Below are 20,478 nucleotides of genomic sequence, written 5' to 3' on the forward strand. Positions count from 1 at the left end.
TCTGCTTACAATGCTTGGGAGGGGTATTGTGTCAAATGTCTTGGCTAGATCAAGGTAGGCGGTATGCACTCTTTTGCCCTCATCCATTGTTTGGTGACTTTCTCAAAGAAGTCCACCAGGTTTTACAGGGATGCCTAAACAAGTCCACCTGGTTGAATAAGGATGACTCGTCCTTGATAAAACCAAACTGGGTTAGGTCCAGTGTCTGAATGTTTACTATGTTGTTGTTTATCATTTCCATGATAATTCTTTCCATGACATTGCATATGTGGAGTCAGACTTATGGGTTTGTAGTTACTGAGGTCTGTATATGATCCACCCTTGTGCAGAGGGACGACAGATGCAGTTCTTCATTCACTTGTCATGAAGCCTGTCTGCAGGCTTCAGTTCATAGGTTCATAGGTTCATAGGTAGGTACTAGGCTATTGGCCCTACGTCCTATATAAGCCTAGCCAAAAAGGTACCCTTGCTTTCGCCACTCAAGAAAATTATTTTCCTGTGCCCCTGTCGAGCAGAGCCACAGAAGTGATCCCGAGGGTGAATTTCATATTTCCCATCCAGTCATCAAGATTTTAGTGCTAATGAGGAGTTTTGTTTGATATAAATAGGTAGTTTGTTCCAGAGTATGGGAAGTCTCTGGGACAGGAATCTATCCAGCCAGCATGTTCTGTTTATTGTGGTGACAAGGTTTAGGTCCCTAGAGCATGTAGCTCAGAGGGATTGGGATTTCTTTAAGTGGAGCATGTCCAACAGCTCTGGGTTTGACATAGCTTTGTATGTTAGGCAGAGGGCACAAAGTCTGAGGTAAGGCTATGGTTGAACATGGTACTTAGGTGGGGTGCCAGTTTGTTCTGTAGTTCATGTAAAACGCAGCCTTGGATGTTGTCAGGTCCCATAAGATGCTGTGTTCTTGGCTTTGGAGAGTGTGGTTTTTACCTGTTCAGCCATGATTACAGGAACTTTGCATTCTTCTGGTATAGAGATGGGCCATTTAGGGGGTGAGGGGGGTAAAGTTAGCACTGACCCTATCTGCTAGGATGTTGGCAATATCAGTTGGTTCTGTATATTTAGTGCTATTGTGCTGTAACTCAGAGCGGATCTGAGTGTTGCCATTGAAATTCTTGACATAGCTATAGAATGCTTTGTAATTGTCTTTAGAAACAGTGGTGATTTTGTTTTCGTAACTAGTTTTGAAGGATTTTATGAGGGATCTCAGCTTCTTACTGAGGCTGACCAGGGAGTTCCTCCAGTCATGGGATTTTACTCTTTTTTGCAGCAGTTTCTTTCTTCTGTTGTAGAGATTGTTCATGGCAGGAGACCACCAGATTGGCTTCCTTTTTTTGGAGGATAGCATCTTGGTTCTGTTATGGATAGCACGATACATGCACTTGTGTAAGTGCTTATAAAGTGCATTTGTGTAGGATTCAGCAGTCGTACCTTTATTGTCCATCTGCATGGGTGTCGTGAAGTTTGCCACTTCTATCTTAAGAAGCATGAAGTTGGCTTTGGAGAAATGTTTTATGATGTTTTCCCTAATGGGGGGTGGGGGCGGGATGTGGATGTCTAGGGTGATTAGCTTGTGGTCAGATCTGACCAATGAGGAATTGAACTTTGGTGTGGAACACCAGTCGCCCATGTTGATAATGAGGAGGTCTTGGATATTGCTACCCCTGGTGGGGGTGTGGATAAGTTGATCCAAGGCATTGGAATTTATGAATTCCAGAAAACATTGAGCAAAAGAGTTGGTACATGAGTAGTTTTCCCAGTTAATGGTGGGGTAGTTGAAATCATCCATTATTAGTGTGTTAGGTTGTACCCTAATATTTTCCAGTGTATCAAGAAATGAAGAGTGGGAATACTGGGGCATGGTGGGGGATCTATAGCAAGTTATAATTTGGATTGTGGTCTTGCCCAGAATTTGTTGCACTTGGATAATCTTGGATGCATTATGCTGAGCAACTAGCCTGGAGGTGTGGATATCCTTAATGAATATGGACACGCCTCTGCCTTTAGTGTTCCGGTCCAGGTTAGGTGGCCGAAAGGTGTGGTATGAATTATAGCCTGGTAATGCAGGGGTGCTTTCTGGAGCCTTGTACCAGGTCTCTCTCACTGCACAGATGTCAATGTTCTCCATTTTAAGGAGTGCCTTGAGTAAGTGCATTTTGAGGTATAGACTTCTAACATTGAGTGGCATTACCCTCAGATTTTGCTTGCTTGTACCTGTTACGGTGGTGAATTTGTCATTTAAATCTTGCCTAAAAAATGCACTATAGGGGTGGCAGGAGCCTTAGCCAATATCCAGAATCTCAAGGGTGAGAGATGCAGGCCATCTCTGGCAAAGCATTGTTAAATAACAATTCTAGTGATACTGATAGGTCTCGTTGATGCAGTGATTTTGGCCTTGAAGAGTGCATTGAGGGCATGTTCCTTTATGATAGCTGGGGAAGTTATATTCAAGGGTATTTCTTGAAGGGGTGCCTGGGGGTGGACTGGAGCTAATCTTGCCAGTAGATTTGCTACATCTTATAGCTCAATATAGGCGACTATATTTACAATTAGTTCAGTACACTATTGTGTACTGCTTTTCAGATTGCAGACATAGCTGAAGAAAGCATTGTGGTTGTCCTTGGCCTGGGATGTTATTTTGTAACTTAAATTAGACTGTGGTAGACTTGACTACCTTTATGAAATTCTTGTTTATATTGATAAGGGAGTTTTTATCTTGCTAGGCATTGCACCTCCATTTTTCCTATGATTTTGTTGCTTTTGTTATACAACTTATTGATGCTGGGATTCCTCCAGGGCGGCTTATTTTTTTTTGTGTGCTTGTCCTGTGCTTATTTAGGTTAGGTACAGCTGTCTATATGCAGCTATTTAGACAGTTGTAGAGAGTTTATGTTAACAATTCCACATAGGCAGCAGTGTTTTCAGCATTTGAGGGGCTTGTAATTTTGCCATGGTGTCACTTAGCAGTAGAAAGTTTGCCTTAGAATAGTTCATAAAAGTTACTGGGTTAGTTGGGGTCTGAAGTCTTATTTTTATTTCAAAGGAAACAGCTGTATGTCCTGACCAGACCATAGAGGACACTATACCAGGGACTGTGCAATGTTCTCCCATGTTTGTAAGGACCATATCCAGGATGTTTTGGACCCTATTGGATGTATGGACTAGCTGACCCTTGATGTTTGTATTTAAAAAGTCAAGGATTCTTTTGGTATACATGCTTGGGGTTGTGTATGAGTCCTATTTTATAGTGTGGTAGTTAACATCAGCCATGCATATGCTGTTGGTTGACTTGGGAGCTTCTCCAGCATGTATAAGTATGTGTTAAGGGTTTCCCTGGTTATAGAGGAGGTCATGTAGCTTGTAAGGATATGGTATGGGACTTTGCCTGTGGTAATGTGGATATGGTGAAGCTCATGCAAATCATACAGTTTGAACAGCTTTGAGGTTTGTTTGTTTTTGATATAAATTGAGACTTCTACCTTTTTTATCTTCCTGTGCAGTAGCTGGTCTAAATATTTGGAAGGCCTGCACTGCAGAGGTGCTCTCCATGGCTTTAAATCATGCCTCAGTAACTGCACAGACCATCTACTTTCTCCAGGGTGAAGAGAACTTGCTGGGAGTGGAGTTTCTTGTTTAGCCTACTGGTGATGAATAGTAACACCTTTAGATTTTCTTGGGTTGATTTTGCTATGTTTGAAGCTTTATCATGTTGGCAATGCCTAAAAGAGGCATTATGAGGCTGAACAAAGTTTTACCCAACTTTCAAAAGCCTAGATGGGACAGATGCATAGTATCCCTGGCAAATCAGCTTAATCTGTTGACCATATTCTCCCATGCTGACAAATATTGTATCTACTTCAAATGACATCATAAACTAAGCCTGTTATTAAAGTCAATTATGTTTTGTATATACTGTGGAGCCATCCTTGGAGAAGATAGAATGCTGCTCAGTGCTAAGCTTATACCAGTCCGGGACTCCGTCTAAGAGCTCTAAGCATGTGTCTCTTCATATCGTTCAGGGAGGCATGGCTCAGGTTAACACCCACGTGGACCATGACTGAGTCATACTAGTACTTTTGGTTGAATGATTTGTGCTGTGCATGATATTGTAAATCCTGGGCCTAACTAGCAAGTGACCATGACTCTCTCTTCACTCAGGTAAGTGAGTGAAACATCTGTGCATCTCAAAATGTTGTCACCTATGACCAAACTATTGGGTTGTGTGGTGCCTTGCCTTGTGGACTTAAAGTCAAGACACCATGAGATATGGCTATATGTGCTGTGGTGGTTTTTGTTTTAGTAGACTGCTTTTGAGAATGCTGAGAGTGCTACATCTGTGAGGGATTTAAGGTTTAAAAAGATTATATTTAAGAACCTCAGCATATGATGGTCTATGTGGCTAGACTGTATTGTGTTTGATGGGTGTAGTGTGAGTGGCATTATAAGTGCTTGTTTGTGAGAGCCTTGCCTCTGGTGATATTGTGTAACTACATCTCTCACATATGGTATCAGTTTGTCATTACTGCCAACTGCACCTCTGGGCATTTCTGCAGTTACCTCCACTGATGCCTCTAGGCGTCTAATATTGCTTGTTTATATTTGCATTAACAATTCCAAAACCATGCTACACACAAGGTATCAGAAGATTTCATCTTAAAGCATACATGATGGCAAAAACGATTGTATTGATATTTGACCTCAGTGTAATGCAGCTAAAGAGATATTGAATATTATTTGTGTATTGCTTATTTGTATTGTAATAATTTTCATATTTCTCTAAATATGTCAACATTCAGGTGACACAGACAGAACTGCATAGCCTCATATGAAAACTCACAGCTGGCAGTATGTGTCTTGCTTGAATAGTTACTGAGATATCAAAAGCTGTTTATACAAAATTACAAAAATAACGTTCACTGACTTTATATTGGCTTATAAAATCCAGTTTAAAGCATCAGACTGAGTGAATATGCCACTAATATAAAGATTAACTTATCCTGGATAGTTTGCCATTTACAGTTTTCTAGTAACACTTATGGTTCCAGAGATATGAATATTTGCTTTAACTGTAGGTGATAACTTCACTTCTTTAAAGGTTCAAGTCACATCCACTGGGAGTTAACAGTACACACTCAATAGAGCTGTACTGGAGGGAATGAGTTAAGAATTAGGTAGTTGTCAGTAAACAGGAGACAATTGCTACATTACGTCCAGATGCCTACATCCACCAATCAGTTTGCTAAGCTAGTAGGTAATGTGTATACATGATTGCAGATCCTTATTACATGATCCACAATGGGATGGTACAAAAGGTGAATTTATTGGCATCCATGTCTCGAGCACATAAGTAAGTTGTGATTGAGGACCCAATCAAAGACTCTTTGTCTCACTTTTACTTTTTTTGAGGAATCCTTGAGCACATAACTAGAAGATAATGTAGTTTATTATTTATAGCAGCGCATCAGAAAATTGTAAGCGCCTTAAATAATGTAGAGTATCACATTTTACATTAGAACTGCTGAGGCGACCGCTAACCGGGAAAAGCCGAAAGAAGAAGATCACATTTTACATTAGAGGTCTAGTCCTTCTCAATACATTTTGGAGCTTAAGTAGCTCTAAAGGGTAACTGTCTTTGCTGTACCATACTTTTTTTTTTTTTTTGCACTACCTGTTTACCTGTTACTGACATCACTTTTATTGCCAGCTGCATAATGGTCCCATCCTTGGGGATTCATATACTATGGCAATGCCTAAGCTTGACCTATACCAAGGAAAGATCTTCTACCTGGGAAAACTCTACACACAGTAGGACCTCCAAATACCATGTGCAGGTTCTCTGAGTTCTGTTCCCCTCACATCCATTCAGAGACTGAGCGAAGCAAGGATCATTCTTACTGCATCTCATAATGGATTTTTCTCTTTTTAAGCCCAATCCATAATGATGTGTAGGGCTATGTCATCTAAGTGGGCATGCAGTGGCACCATGAGGGGTATACCTGCACCTATGTGATGATATGCCCTTCCCCTTTACATGTAATAATGCTAATTTTCAACATGGTACTGATATCCTCACCATGATTCTTGCTGTTTTCAGTTCAGTGCACCCAGCACTTCACTGCCCCCTCACCCCTGAAAGAGGTGAGCAGGCAGAGTCTCATAATTCTTGTCTTCTCCCCACATCAGGTGCCACAGGTACCAGAACCACTAGGTAATCTGGGTTCACCTGGGTTATAGTTGGTGCTTTCTCTGTCTGTCATTGGAGTTGTCCATCTGTTCTACATTGTTACCAAATTTGTGTTGCTTTTATATTTGACATATGACTCATCACTTTCTGAAGAAGAACTAGTCCTCTAGGAAATGCTGCATCCTCGGTCTTTCATTTTTTTTTTCAGTGTTTTGTTGTACTATAGGAGTTTAACTCAGGATTTCCATTTAAATCAGCTCCTTAGAGTCAAATTGATTTTTTCCCCAGAGGTTTTCTAGGCTTATTTACTTTTCTTTGTAAAATTACTTATCTTGAAGTTAAAGCTGCCTCTCAGTATTTGAAAGTAAACATTGCTCTGCTGACAAGGAGTGATATTCATGAAAAATGTCCACAATTACACAGGGCGTGTACACAGTACAAAGTATATATCATAGCCTCCAACAAAAGTATGTTACACCTAGAGTGTGGCTGGAAGAGTCCCAGTATGGAGTGTTTATGCAGTGGACCATGGACTATAGACTTACTAAAGGAGCTACAGAAATGTATGCAGGTACAAAAGTAGCAGTTATATACCTGTTTGCACAAAACATGACATATTGTTGAGCAATACATAGATGAGGAACAACATCAGCTTTAAATGTATGAACACAGCAGAATGCAATAAGTTCATTAAAGTGACAACAATGCATATACAACTAGCACAGATTAAATGTGATTCACAAATATTTGTTTCTTACTTGTTGACTGCTGTAAAACTTTTACCATGTTGATCATAACAAATCTTGGGTGACACAGTGGTGCAGTGGTTAGCATTGTTGCCTCACAGCAGGAGGATCTCTGTTTCAATTTTTGGCTGGGGTGCCTTCTGTGTGGAGACTACATGTCTTACCTGCATTCATATGGGTTTCCTCCAAGTGTTCCGGTTTCCTTCCAAGGACATCTGTTTGGAGCGTTACTCCCCAGGCATCCACTGAAAATGAGTTTTGTCCCAGTCAGACTTTCCTGGTAAACAAGTGTTAAATAAATAATTAAAATCATGTCAGGTCTTTAGACAAACAGATTTCCAAGATCACTTCATTTGCCTCCTTAGGAATCTGCATGCAGAAAAAGCAGCAACAGGTTTACCTAAATGTGAACTAAAGGACTGGTTCGAAATAGGGAAAGGATTATGCCAAGGCTGTATATTGTCACCCTCCTTACTGAATTTGTATGCTGAATATAGCAGGTGAAATGATGGCTTAGGTAAAACAGATGATAGAATGTAAATTAATTAGATAATTATTAACAAACTGGGATTTGCAGATGATACCACTCTGATGGCTGAATAACACAGTAGGCCCTGTTTGTGAAGGCAAAAGCTAAAAGTCTAAAAGGTTTTTTGTCAGCATCGCAATAAAAACCTAAAATTATGTCATTTATATATAGCAATTAGTTTCAACTAGATGCATAAAAAATGGAGGCACTGACAGATTTTAATTTCCTTGACTCAGTGATAATCTGCAGATTGTGATTGCAGTCATAAAATTAAAAAACACTTGCTTTCTGAAGTAAAGCTATGGCAAACCTGGATATGATTTTAAAGACTAAACATCACATTATCAACAATGGTCCTATAGTCAAAGCTATAGTTTTCCCATTAATAACATTGTTCAGATAGTGTGACTTTAAGTAATACTATGTATTGGAAAATCCATGCTTTTGACATGTTGTGCTGAAGAAATTTTTTGAGAATTCCATGGATGGCAAGAAGATGAAATCATTCAATATTTAAGAGAAATAAATTCAGACTGATCACTAGAAGGTCACATGGTAATAATAAAACTCATGTACTTTGGCTACGTAATGTGAAGACTGCATTCACTGGAGAAGACAGTGATTGAAGGCAAAAGAAGAAGTGATCAGAAGAAGATAATCTGAATAGAAAGTGTTAGTGGATAAATGAATATGAATTTGTAAGAATTTAAAAGAAGGAGTTCTTGACAGACAAGCCTAGTATGCCAAACCCCTGGAAATCACAAAGCTGGATTCAGCTATATGACTAAACGGTTTGCTATCAAAATGTGGAGCGGCACTTACATGAAGCTGCGATGGGCGAATGTGGGTTTTCCAGTTTCTGTAATGCCGATCCAGAAATGTTTGCATCTTCATTAGCAAATGGCTGTGTCCATTCGCTAATATGGGTTCAACGTTCTGATAACAGATTGCAGTACAGTGAGGTTTGGGAAATTTACCCTTTTCCTCACTGTAGTGCAATTTTGGAGTTGGAATATATAATATGCAGGAGGTGTGCTGGGTGCAGGGGTGCTTGCTGCCCTTCAAAAACATTACCAGTAACACTGTATTTCGACATTGGAAAAATTCGGATAATGAATTCAATCAAAAAGTGGAAAATTGTTTTGATTTTCCACATTTTGATAGTAAATTGACTAAGCAGAAAACATGTGATAGACATTGTTGTTTTAACAATGATCCCCCTCTCCCCATGTGATCGATAGTAAAGTGCACCTTTGAAGAGTATAGGGCAAAGAAATTGCTTGTTTGTTTGTACCCTACATAATACATGGCAATTTTATGAATGCTTTCCTAGATCTTTGTGCATGCAGCTGTCATTTCAGTAGTTTAAGACCTAGCTACTAGTATCCCAGGTTGCTTTTTATGCATTACTGTTTTCATCATATTTTCTATTGCATGTGTCCTGGTTCAGCATATCTCATGAGTTTCTCTTTCTATGGCATTGCCAGAACACCTGCTGTCCTTTAACTCTGCTCTTAATGCCCTTTTTGCCTATTTATTCCTCATTGTTCCAAACTTCTACATTTTTCCCAGGATACCAGGTCTCCGTCACAAATTTGGCTAGTAGTACTTGCACCTGAAGATGCATGGGGCTTTGGTTGACAGCCAAGTGGAGTAGGGATGTCACCCAGGCAAATCACAGAGGGTGATTATTATTTATTTATTTATTATTTTTTTTTTTTTTATTTTTCCCTCTCGACTTGCACATCTCCATGCTGATGTGTTCATCTATAATATCATCCCTATGAGTAAACCAACACTGGCTTCTAATTCTCACCATCCCTCAGTAGCTTTTCCACTACCCAGGGTGATAATTCATCCTTGGTCATTTGGGACACAATCTGGGCATTACCTTTCTGTCATACTGAGATAACAAATATCATCAAAGATGGCTACACACATTCAGCAAGGCGGGGGGTGCCTCCCCACACCCCCTGTTATAGACACTTTTAAGTGCCTTGCAGTCCTTTTGGATATAGGGGCAATGGAAGACCCCGTTGGATGTTACTCTATTTTTTTATTACATCTTCTTAAGAACAGCTTGATTCAGCCAGATATTTATTTCTTGAGAAATACATGGAATTAATTATTAATGTAATGTCAGTTGTCCTCAGACTGGGGGCAGTTGTTGCTACTGCACATCATGGTGTGTTCCAATATCAATTACCACCATACAGCCCTCTATTCATCTTATTTAACACAGTTAATTCTGGAGCTGGGAAAACAATTTGCTTTTAATATTCATAGTGATTTCTTATACTTAATCCTAACATTGTTCTGGTTCTCCCTCTGCATGCTTGTCCTTTGAGTCTTTTTCACCTCCAAACTTATGCTGTAGCTTTCTTTTCTGTTGCTTCATTTTCTAAGATATGTACCAAACCTTTAATATTCAAATAAAATGTAGCCCTAGTCATAACTCTTGGATCCTAGTTAGATGAAGTTTACTTCCATCCATCATACATGGTTATAACTTGATGTCACTAAATGTACGTTTCCCTTTCAAGTAATACAGTTATTCACCTAAGACATTTTACATCTATAAGTTAAATGGAAAAATTACAAGGACAGTTATGAAAATAGAAGAATATTAATTTATTTTACTTGTTTTTCCTAGCAGCACCCTTATAAGATTTGCCTTTCTAAAGAAAAACATTATTTTTTAGCTTTTTACAGACTAAATAATGTTGTTTTTGTTTGAAAAAAAATCATCAAATAGTTTTTATTATGCTTAGTTACAAATACTATAGATCATATAGGGTTAACTTTAAATATGGGTGATACATTATAAAAAACATTAAAAATGATTTTGATCATGTGTTGTATTCCTTTCTAGTTGGGACATAGGTGAATGGTCCGAATGCAGTAAGACGTGTGGTTTAGGAATGCAGCACCGTCAGGTCCTGTGCAGACAAATATATGCTAACCATACTCTGATGGTACAGTCATATCACTGTCAACATCTGGAAAAGCCAGAAACAACAACCACCTGTCAGATGAAGATATGCAGTGAATGGCAAATCAGGACAGACTGGCAACCAGTGAGTAGATAAATTCAATTCATTATATTAAATTAATAGTGCATAGAAAAAATATTGCCTGAGATAATGTCTGTTATTAAGTTATCACTTTTATGCTAATCAGCCTCAAGTCTCTTGGGTCATAGGCTGGGATTTATACCTGCAATCGAAGGGTTGGCTGAAGTGATGATCTGTAATATTACTACATAATTCAAAGCTGCAGTAAAATAAGATTTGCATTTAAGGTATATCAGTAAAGTACACTATTTTAGTTACTTTTGACTGTTCCTTCATTAGTTATTTGCTGAAACCTTGGTGCAAAATGTAACAGTATGTCTATCAAAGAACCACAAAGAGGCATTATCATTTTTCATGGATGATTTCCTTAGCAGAAAAACTGTTCTTTTTTTCATTGTTTGTGTCTGTGATGTTTTCATTAGGTAGAATCTACTGCCAGCTGGAGTTGTGATAAATAGATTGAAATTAATTTTTTTGAAAGTTTACACTGTGAAAAGTGATTTTGTTATTTTTTTTTTTCATTGTGTGCAGGCATGATTTAAGTTTCAGCAAAGAAAAACAGTTATTACATATTTATTAATAGTGCATGGAAAAAAATATTGCCCGAAAGAATGTTATTAAGTTATCACTTTTTATGTGATATTTATGAGGAAATCAAATTTGCAGCCATTAGCAATGAACAGCTGAAAATCATAAGATCAGACCACTAAGATCCAGCAACAAAAATCACTTGCAGATCACTAAAGCCAATAACTCTGCTAGTGAAGCACTATTCTCTTGCACCATAGCCAAATTATGGAACTCCCTTCCACCCACAATTACCTCCGTACCATCATGCCCCCACTTCAAAACTTTACTAAAAGTGCACCTAAAAACATGCTGGCTATGCCCTTGCAACTCCCACTCTAATATCACCCACCCCATCCAACCACTACCTTTCTTTCCACTCCACTAACTACCTTGATTATAGCAAGCTCAGATGCTCATAAGCCTAGTACTTATTATACAGCAGGAACTTCTTATTGTAACATTTGTTAATGTCCGTTATGTACTTCACAGATAAAGATTCTAGTTGTCTACTGATGTACTATGTTCGTCATCTGTAAATATGTTGTAAGTAATTGCTATGTTATATTGTTAATCGCTATGTAATCCAATGTAACTACTGTCTGTTTATTTTAACTGTAGAGCCTTTCTCCCCGGGCCTCTGCTGAAAATGGACCTACGTCCAGTCGGACACTCCAGGTCAACAAATGTAAATAAATAAATAAATAAATAAGTAAATAAAATAAGATGCAGAAAAAACCGTTGCAAGCCTTCTCTCATACAATCCATTTATCTTTTGCTGGACATTCTTGTTTCCTCTTACCTTGCTACTTTTTTTGTTGTTGTTGTTGAAGGTTGTGCGTCAGAGCTGGCAACTTGGCATGTAAAAGTCTACTGCCAATCATTAGAGGACTGGAGTTCCAGTATGGCGACCCCTAACCGGGAAAAGCCGAAAGACACAACAACAACAACAACCTTGCTACTGTCTCTCTCAAATTTTCTTAATGAAATAATCTTCTGCTTTCCTGCACATATGCCTGAACTTTATAATCTTTTCTCTTACCTTCACTGCAAGTGGAGCTACTGTGGTTTGTGCTCTGATGTTATTTCTTCACCTGATCCCCTGTGTGCATCTGACTACCCAACTCAAAACCTTTATAGTCATCACCTCTAGCTTTCTCAGCTTTTCTGCCTTCACTGCCCAGGTTTCTGTACCACACAGAAGTACTAGCCACACCACTGTTTTGTACACCTTATTTTTCAGCTTCTTTGACATTTTCCTGTCACACACAACCCTGACACTCTGTACCAGATAGCTACAGCTCCTTTGATTCTAACTTTGACCTCTTCATTTAGACATTCCATCTCCTCAGTGCCCCTAGCAGATACCTGAAGCTATCAACTGGTTCCAATATTTTCCCTTGTATCTCAAATTTCACCTTCTTCTGATTTCCACCATTTGCTGCCATGACAAAAATCTTGTATTTGTCCCATGTACCTTCAGTTTTGCATTGCATTCTCGTATCATTTACTAAAGTTCTTGTTCAGAGTTTGCTTGTAATGCCACATGATGTGCATCAGCAACTTTGTTAATCTGTTCCCGCCAACCTGTTTTTAATGTAGACAATCACCAATATGAACAGCCGAGGGCTCAGAGATGAACCTTGATGTCCACAAGTTCCACAGGGAACCTTTCTGTGAGTACAAACACTGCTCATACTTGAGTCATGGGATCCTTCTACATACCCTGTATTAATTTTACTGATGCTTCTGGGGCTTTGAACTATCACATGCATACCCAAATCAGCTTTCTTGGGACCCAACCCTGTCATGTGTTTTCTCCAAGACTAGGAATGCTCAGCTGGACTCTTTCATCAGCTTTAGGTTCCTTTTCACTATATGTCCCACTGCAGATACTGGATTATTTGTGTTGTATCCTGTGACACCCCTGCACAGGCCCAGTAATCAAGGAGCCTCAATCCTCACCACCAGCACCAGTGAGGGACATACACACTGGGAGGATGACAAGTACACACACAGTAAAGTGCAATTTCCCTTAAGAGCATACAAAGATCATAGTCAGTCTGGGGCTGGTTTCTCTATCTTTCTCCAGTTCCCCAATAAGACTCCCCACTGGCACAGCTATAGGGTTAAGATCTCAGCTGAGTGGTCAAGCTAAGACCTCCAGCACCTTCTCTGTCCAACCAGTGCTTCGTGTCCTGCCCAAGTAGCTGACACACACACACACACTTTGAGGTTTGACTCGTATACAAACTCACTGACACTCCTGGGGAAGGCTGGCACAGATTTACTAGCTATGCCCCCTTCTACCTAGACTATAAGGTAGTTATCACTGCCACCAGCCAGCTCTTATCAGCTTCTATAAATGACCTTACCAAAGGGTGCCCAATTTTACTGTGTAATGTTACAATTATCCAAATGGTAAGTGTGACCAAGACTAAGGCAATTTAGGAGTGGCCTATACAGTGTCACCAAATATATATGCAATTACTGTAAGACCTTAAACATCTCTAAACAAACCAGCCACAATTAAAAGGTTTAAATATGTTTAATAATAAATAATAAAAGAACAAGACAATATTCAGTAATGCAACACAATGACTACAGAGTTCAGAATCACAGGAACTATTTTAAAACAACATTGCAGCACAGTCTCATAAACACAGAAAACATCTAAACTAATCTTTACTATATTCCTATCTATATCTAAGTGAGATTAGTGTACCCTGATTACTTACTATTAGCAAGGCAAGTGCTGATGAGTGTATGTTTCCAGGTCCAAAGACAAATACAAAAATGCACAGTCTGTGGGAGAGTTCCCAAATTAATATCAAAACATTACTGCTGGGTCAGCTGGATGACATCACTATTTATCACCTGCCTTCAGTTCCCAGGCTAGCATATACCAACAGAATTTTTAGCATCTCTGTGTGAGAAGTACATATATTTCAGATGTTTGCCTAGAACTGGAAGTCATAAAACAGTTAAATACTTTTACATTATAAACCTAGTAATTATTTCTGTTTCAAAACAATAGAAAGAAACTTTTAGCTCTAGACATCCTGTTTCCTTGCTGCCTTGAAACTAATTTTATAGAACATCATAAACAATTTCAATTTATTTTCTTGAAGTTTTGCTATTTAACTCTGTATGTTCCAACTTCTACCATTAAAACACACATCTGCACAGGTATATAGTTTATACACATTTCTGCTCTTTCCAGGAGGGTACACCGTGGTTACATTCTTGAAGTTCAGTACATAACATACGGCTCAACACACACTTCTGCACTAGTAGCTTAATATCCACATAACATAAAGTTCTCTTACATTTTTAAGACAAGCCTATGGATCATATTAATATTCACAAATGACATATGATTATTTACAAAATTCCAGATAGCTGGGCTGGCAACCTCATCCCCCTGAAAACTCAAGCTAGTTTTTCAGGTTACCCTTGAGAAAAGTTACTTGAGAGGGTTGAGCCTATCTAGGAATACCTTACCCCATTCCCTGTCTTTAGAGTGCATCTGTGTTGGCACTGCTAACTCCACGGTGGTGCTGCACTGTCATATATACTTGCAACCCTAGGCTCCAAGTTAGTAACTTGGCATTTTGCTTGCTGGCTCGATGTAGCCATATTAAGGAAATGTAGTCTGTAACTACAGTGAATTTCCTTTCATACAGATAAGTCTGAAATTTCTGCAGTGCCCACACTATGGCTAGGCATTCCTTTTCTACAGCTGCATAGCATTTCTTCCTGGGTTAGAACCTATGGCTGAGATACACCACTGTGTGCTCTTGTCACTCTGAGGAAACCTGGCTAAGTACAGCCCCCACCAAGTGGTTTGAAGCAACCACCTGCACAACAAATGTTTTCCTGTAATCTGGACTGGCTAACACAGGGAGTCCTTCCAAAGCTCCTTTAATCTTCTGGAATGCCTGCTCACATGCTGGGGTCCACACTAACTTATCTGGCCTGTTTTTCCTTGTCAGGACTGTGAGGGGAGCAACTATGGTACTATAACTGGGGACACACTTTCTATAGTACCCTGCTGTCCCTAAGAATGCCCTGACCTGCTTTTTGGTAAAAGGGGCAGGTCATGCATGAATGGCTTCCACTTTTGGCAGGTTCTAGCCTGATCTTATCTCTTCCCACTCTATGTCCCAGGTAGGAGACCTCTGCCAGACCCACCTGACATTTGCTGGGCTTAATGGTCAACCCTACCCTCTGTAGTCTGCCCAGCACCTCCCTGACATGCTGAAGGTGCTCTTGCCAGGAATGGCTGTAGATGGCAATATCATCTAGCTAAGCAAGGGCAAAATCCCCTGCTCCTGCTAGGATATGATCTACCAGCCTCTGGAAAGTTGCTGGGGCATTTTTCATCCCAGAGGGCATCTTTGTGAATTCATACAAGCCAAAAGGAGTCACAAAGGCTGACCTCACTCTAGCAATGGGAGTCAAGGGCACCTGCCAGTAACCCTTGGTAAGATCAATGATGATAAGATACTTAGCCCCAACCAGCAGCTCTAGGGCTTCATCTGTCCTGGGCATGGGGTAAGCATCTGACTCTGTGTGACTATTTAATTTCCTGTAGTCCACACAGAACCTTGTGCTGCCATCTTTCTTTTGTATCAGTACCACTGGGGAGACCCAGGGACTGCTGGACTCCTGAATTACTGCTAGTTTCAAAATTTCCTATATCTCCTCCCTCAAAGTTTGTTTGACTCTCTCAGGCACCCTATAAGGGGCCTGCTTAATAGGCCTTTGGAGTCCTGTATCCACATGGTGCTGCACCAGGTTGGTGCATCCTGGTTTCCCAGTGAACATGTCCCCAAACTCCTGTAACACTGCTCAGATTTCTCAAACCTGGGTAAGGGAAAGCTGCTGAGACATTACTACCCCTTCCACATAGGTGTTGGGCCAAGCCTCACTGAGGAGATGGGTTCCTATCATGTGTTCGAAGGTTTAAACTTCGAATCACTAAAGGTCGACCTTTAATGATTGAAGTTTTAAAACCTCTAATCATATAACAGAGATCGCCATAGAGTGCGGGAAGGGAAGATTTCTCATTACTGCACTGTAGTTCAATCTTGGAGTTGGTATATTTAAGTAGCAGGGGATGTGGGGTGTGCAGGAGCCCCCCCCCCCCCCACATAGAGCATTTTTTTGTTGTTTTGGGCTTAAAATGTTTGTTTGTTTTTTACATTTGAAGTATTAACGGTTCGATCATTAAAGTTCAAACTTTAGTGATTCGAGCATTTAATACTTCGATATTATGATATAGACCCAAAGAGATCAGTCACCAGATCCCCCTCAGACTCTTCCTGCAATCCTCTGCAAATACTCAAGCACAATGGCCTCCGTATCATGGTAAGGTTTCATCATGTTAACATGGTACAGTTTGTGCCCCTGCCTCCGGCCTAGCAGTTCTACCATGTAAACAAAACTGTCCCCATCTGGTGATAAAGTCCATGGGGAACTTCAGAGAAGACAAGAACCAGCAAATCCATGTAACAGCAAAGCAGGCACACAGCAGTAAAAGCTCTTAAAAGCAGAATAAAGTTATTTATTGAACAAGAGTGCTTTCACAATGAACAGCATTGCTTCATCAGACAAAAAAACACAGCATTGAATCCTCATATATACAATCAGGCTAAAAGCAATAATAGCAATTATCCAAGCATACTTGCCAAAACTCACTCCAAAACACTCCCTTGTTAAAAATTTTCCTGCTCACTTAAAAATTAAGACAACAGTACTCAGTTGCATGTTGCATTATAGGGCATATAATTTCAACTTCCTAGATTTCAAAACAGGTCTCATGGGGACAGAATCGTTTAATCCGTACCCCAATATGCCCTAAGTCTCAGTATCCAGTGTAACTCAACACTTTCTGTCCTGTTAACAAAATCCCCCATTCTATCACTCTCAATCAAAGCATGCAGAACTTGAAAAAGAAAAAGATGGTCAGCTCCTGCTTCCAAGGTATGCTTCGCCAAAGCAATGTAGTCAAGACCTTTCCTAGTGCAATAAGTGTGATCCCTGATGTGTTCCCTTAGAAGATAATTAGTTTTACCTACATAGAATTTAAAACAGACCTTACAGTGTGCTACGTATATGACATTCTTAGTATTGCAGTCAGCTGCTACCCTCAGCTGCCACAAAAAACAGTCCCTGGATGCCTAAAGAATCGGAACTCATCAATGAAATCACAAAAGATGCACAAATTACATTTCCTAGTGCCTATTAACCCCTCAGTGCTCATGATATGCACCCTAGGGTAACATAATCGTTGCTTCAATGTTCTCTTATTCTTGTATACAAATCTGGGTCAGAGACCAACCAACCCAACTGCCTTTTCATCCACACATAAGATGTGCCAAGTATTGTGTATCACTTCCCTTACTTTATTCACATCCCTTGTATATGACAGAACAACCGGGATCTCATTACTATGCCTCGACCTGTCCATCATAGTCCTTGTGTCACTAGAAAAATATGGCCTTGCATCTCCTGAAGTATCTTCTGATAGGCATGATCTACCTCCATCTGAGTGTACCCCCTCCCCATAAACTCATGCTTTAAATTTTCCAGGCCATTAATAAAGTCTTGTTCCTCACAGGATAAGTGTGAAACTGTCATTGTTTGCCCCTTGATTATATTAGTGAAAATGTGTTGGGGATGCATGCTACCCCTGTGCAAATAAGCCGGATGGTAACAGTCCTTCCTGTGCATCCATCACCAGAAACACCTCTCACTACCTCTACATCCAAGAAATCAATTCGATCAGCAGAGCACTTTGTGGTAAATTTAAAAAATTCACTGCTACTATTCAAATCTCAGAAGGGCCTCGTCATTTCCTTTCCATTCCACAGAAAGATCATTGATGAAACATTGATAAAAATACACATGGGGATCACCTGCACTCAGTATAGGTTGATATTCCCACTCTGCATCACCAGATTCGCATATGAATTGGCACAGCTAGTGCCCATTGCCACACCTGCCATCTGCCAATAACAGGTGTTATTGAAGAGAAAGATATTATGCTCCAAAAATAATTCCAACAACAGACAAATTAAATCTATCTGTTAGGCCTCTAACTTGCCATACTTGGTTAAGCAGCTTTTGACCATACTTACACCCTCTTGATTGGGTATACACGTGAATAATGATACCACGTCCAAAGTGACCAAGATGTCTATTGCCTCACTCCCTGACCCAGAAGTCTCACTGTACAAATCTTGTAAAAAGTGTTCCATATCTCTCAAAACAGTGGAACACTCATTCAACACTACTCTTAACTGTTTATCCAAGTATATTGAAATGGGCTAGCCAGCCACCCCACTACCTGCTACAATGGGTCTGAAATTAGGATGTACAGGGTCTTTATGGACTTTTTGGAGACCATGCAATTGTGGTACAAGTGGCTCATCTACTTTAAAGTACTCAAACAGTTCCCTCATTATCAGTCCCAGACAGACACATTCATGGAGACTGTTAAGAATACAATCCTTCATTCTTCCTACAATACTCAATCCAACAATTTTATACACCTTATCATCTTGTAGCATCAGTTGAATCCCATCAAAGTAGTAGTCTTTGTCTAGAACTACCACCGGTCCCCCCTTATCCGCCTGTCAAATAGCTACTTCAGACTTATTCTGCAAACCATACAGAGCTTGTTCTTTAGCTTCAGATAAATTGCTTCTCTTAAGCTGCTGCCTCTGCTCCAAACAGTTGTACAAATCAGATTCACAGGCATGCAAAAAACCCTCAGTTGCTGACGTTAAACTAGGCATAAAAATACTTGTTTTTTTTTAAACTAGTCCCAGCAGTGGGTTAATTGCTATTAAATGTCATTCTTAAAGAAAGATTGCGTACAAACATTTGCAGTTCGATCAGTGTATTGGTAATGTCTGCTTTCACAGTTGGAGTAAAGCCCAAAGCTTTACTTAAAAGTGACTGTTCGGCATCAGTTAAAACATACTGAGAAATATTCCATACTTGCTCACCTGATTGGGGCACCACATTTTCTTTAGAGTTCTCATATTGCTGGACAGCGGTGGCTCCTTCCTCTTCTGTCCTCCTAATTGCCCTTCTTGCTCGTAGGATTTCTTCCTTTGGGGGTGAAATGGAAGAGGTAATGCTGGAAACACCTGTTTCCTCTGATGCTGAATAATTTTCTGCCTCACTACTGGTTTCAGATCGACTGAAGCAGATGACTGACCCGTATACACTGTGGGAGTAAGTTCTGCTACTGGTATAGAATATGCTGAAACAACAGGTGTGGTTGACATCACCTCCACTGGTATCTGCTGATTGGCTGTAGCAGTAGATTCCAAACCTTTATCATCTCATTCTCTCTCCTGCTGCTCTCGCCCAAGTAAACACATGGTTGTTGATGAAATCATTCATATCTCTGGCCAGTTTCTTCCATTTCTGCCGCAGCAACATTTTCTCATAGCCAAGCACCTTCTCAATCAATTCATTCAGAAACAAATCAATGGGTGCATCACCGATAAGATCTTTTTGTTGTCGAATGATTTTATCATTCAACTCCATCTCTACAGGCAGAAAAAACATCAATTAGAAGCTTTAAATAAGTTTGGCAAGTGTCCAAATTAATTTTCTGCCACCGTGCCAGTAGAGCAGGATATGTATCCCCATAAGCTGGCATATTTAAGACCTTAAGGCCCCTGGGCACAACATTCATATTCATACATGCCTCAAGGTGATAGTGCTGACACTGCACTCTCTTAAACTTGTACAAATCATGATCAATCCCTCTCATCAGTTCACAAACCTTATAGTCAGTTGTTTTACACAAATCCTGCTCACTGGTAACACTGGTAACTCACCAGAGAGTAAGGGATTTTGCTGCATAGCCACAAAACTAGACAATCTGCTGTTCTGCATTCCATTAGTATCTCCTTCTCCAGTCACAATGCCTTTTGCCATGCTCACTGGTTATGATAGTCCAAGCAATTCAAACAAAACTGCCCCCAACTAGTGGTAAAGTCCATGGAGAACTTCAGAGAAGACAAGAACCAAAAAATCCATGTAACAACAAGGCAGGCACACAGCAGTAAAAGCTCCAAAAACAGTATAAAGACATTTATTGAATGTGAGCACTTTTGCAATGAACAGCATTGCTTCATCAGACAAAAAAACACAGCACTGAATCCTCATATATACAATCAAGCTAAAAGCAATAAAAGCAATTATCCAGTCATACTTGACAAAACTCCCTCCAAATCACTCCCTTGTTAAAAATTTTCCTGCTCACTTAAAAATTAAGGCAACAGCACTCAGTAGGGCATATCATTTTAACTTCCTAGATTTCAAAACAGATCTCATGGGGACAGA

At 39.8% G+C, this 20,478-nt stretch overlaps 1 protein-coding gene across 1 annotated transcript in view; it reads left to right on the forward strand.

Annotated features, from left to right (window-relative positions):
- The window catches only part of THSD4 (thrombospondin type 1 domain containing 4), a 1,382,388-nt gene that overhangs the window by 1,117,539 nt on the left and 244,371 nt on the right, over nt 1-20,478 (forward strand). Inside the window, exon 7 of the mRNA XM_044078569.1 lies at nt 10,338-10,542. Coding sequence (XP_043934504.1) covers nt 10,338-10,542 — 205 coding nt within the window. The remainder of the gene's footprint in view (nt 1-10,337; nt 10,543-20,478) is intronic.

The sequence above is a fragment of the Protopterus annectens genome, chromosome 7.part1 (assembly GCF_019279795.1).
Source record: "Protopterus annectens isolate FY-2018-M chromosome 7.part1, PAN1.0, whole genome shotgun sequence".
In the NCBI taxonomy this organism is placed as follows: Eukaryota; Metazoa; Chordata; order Ceratodontiformes; family Protopteridae; genus Protopterus; species Protopterus annectens.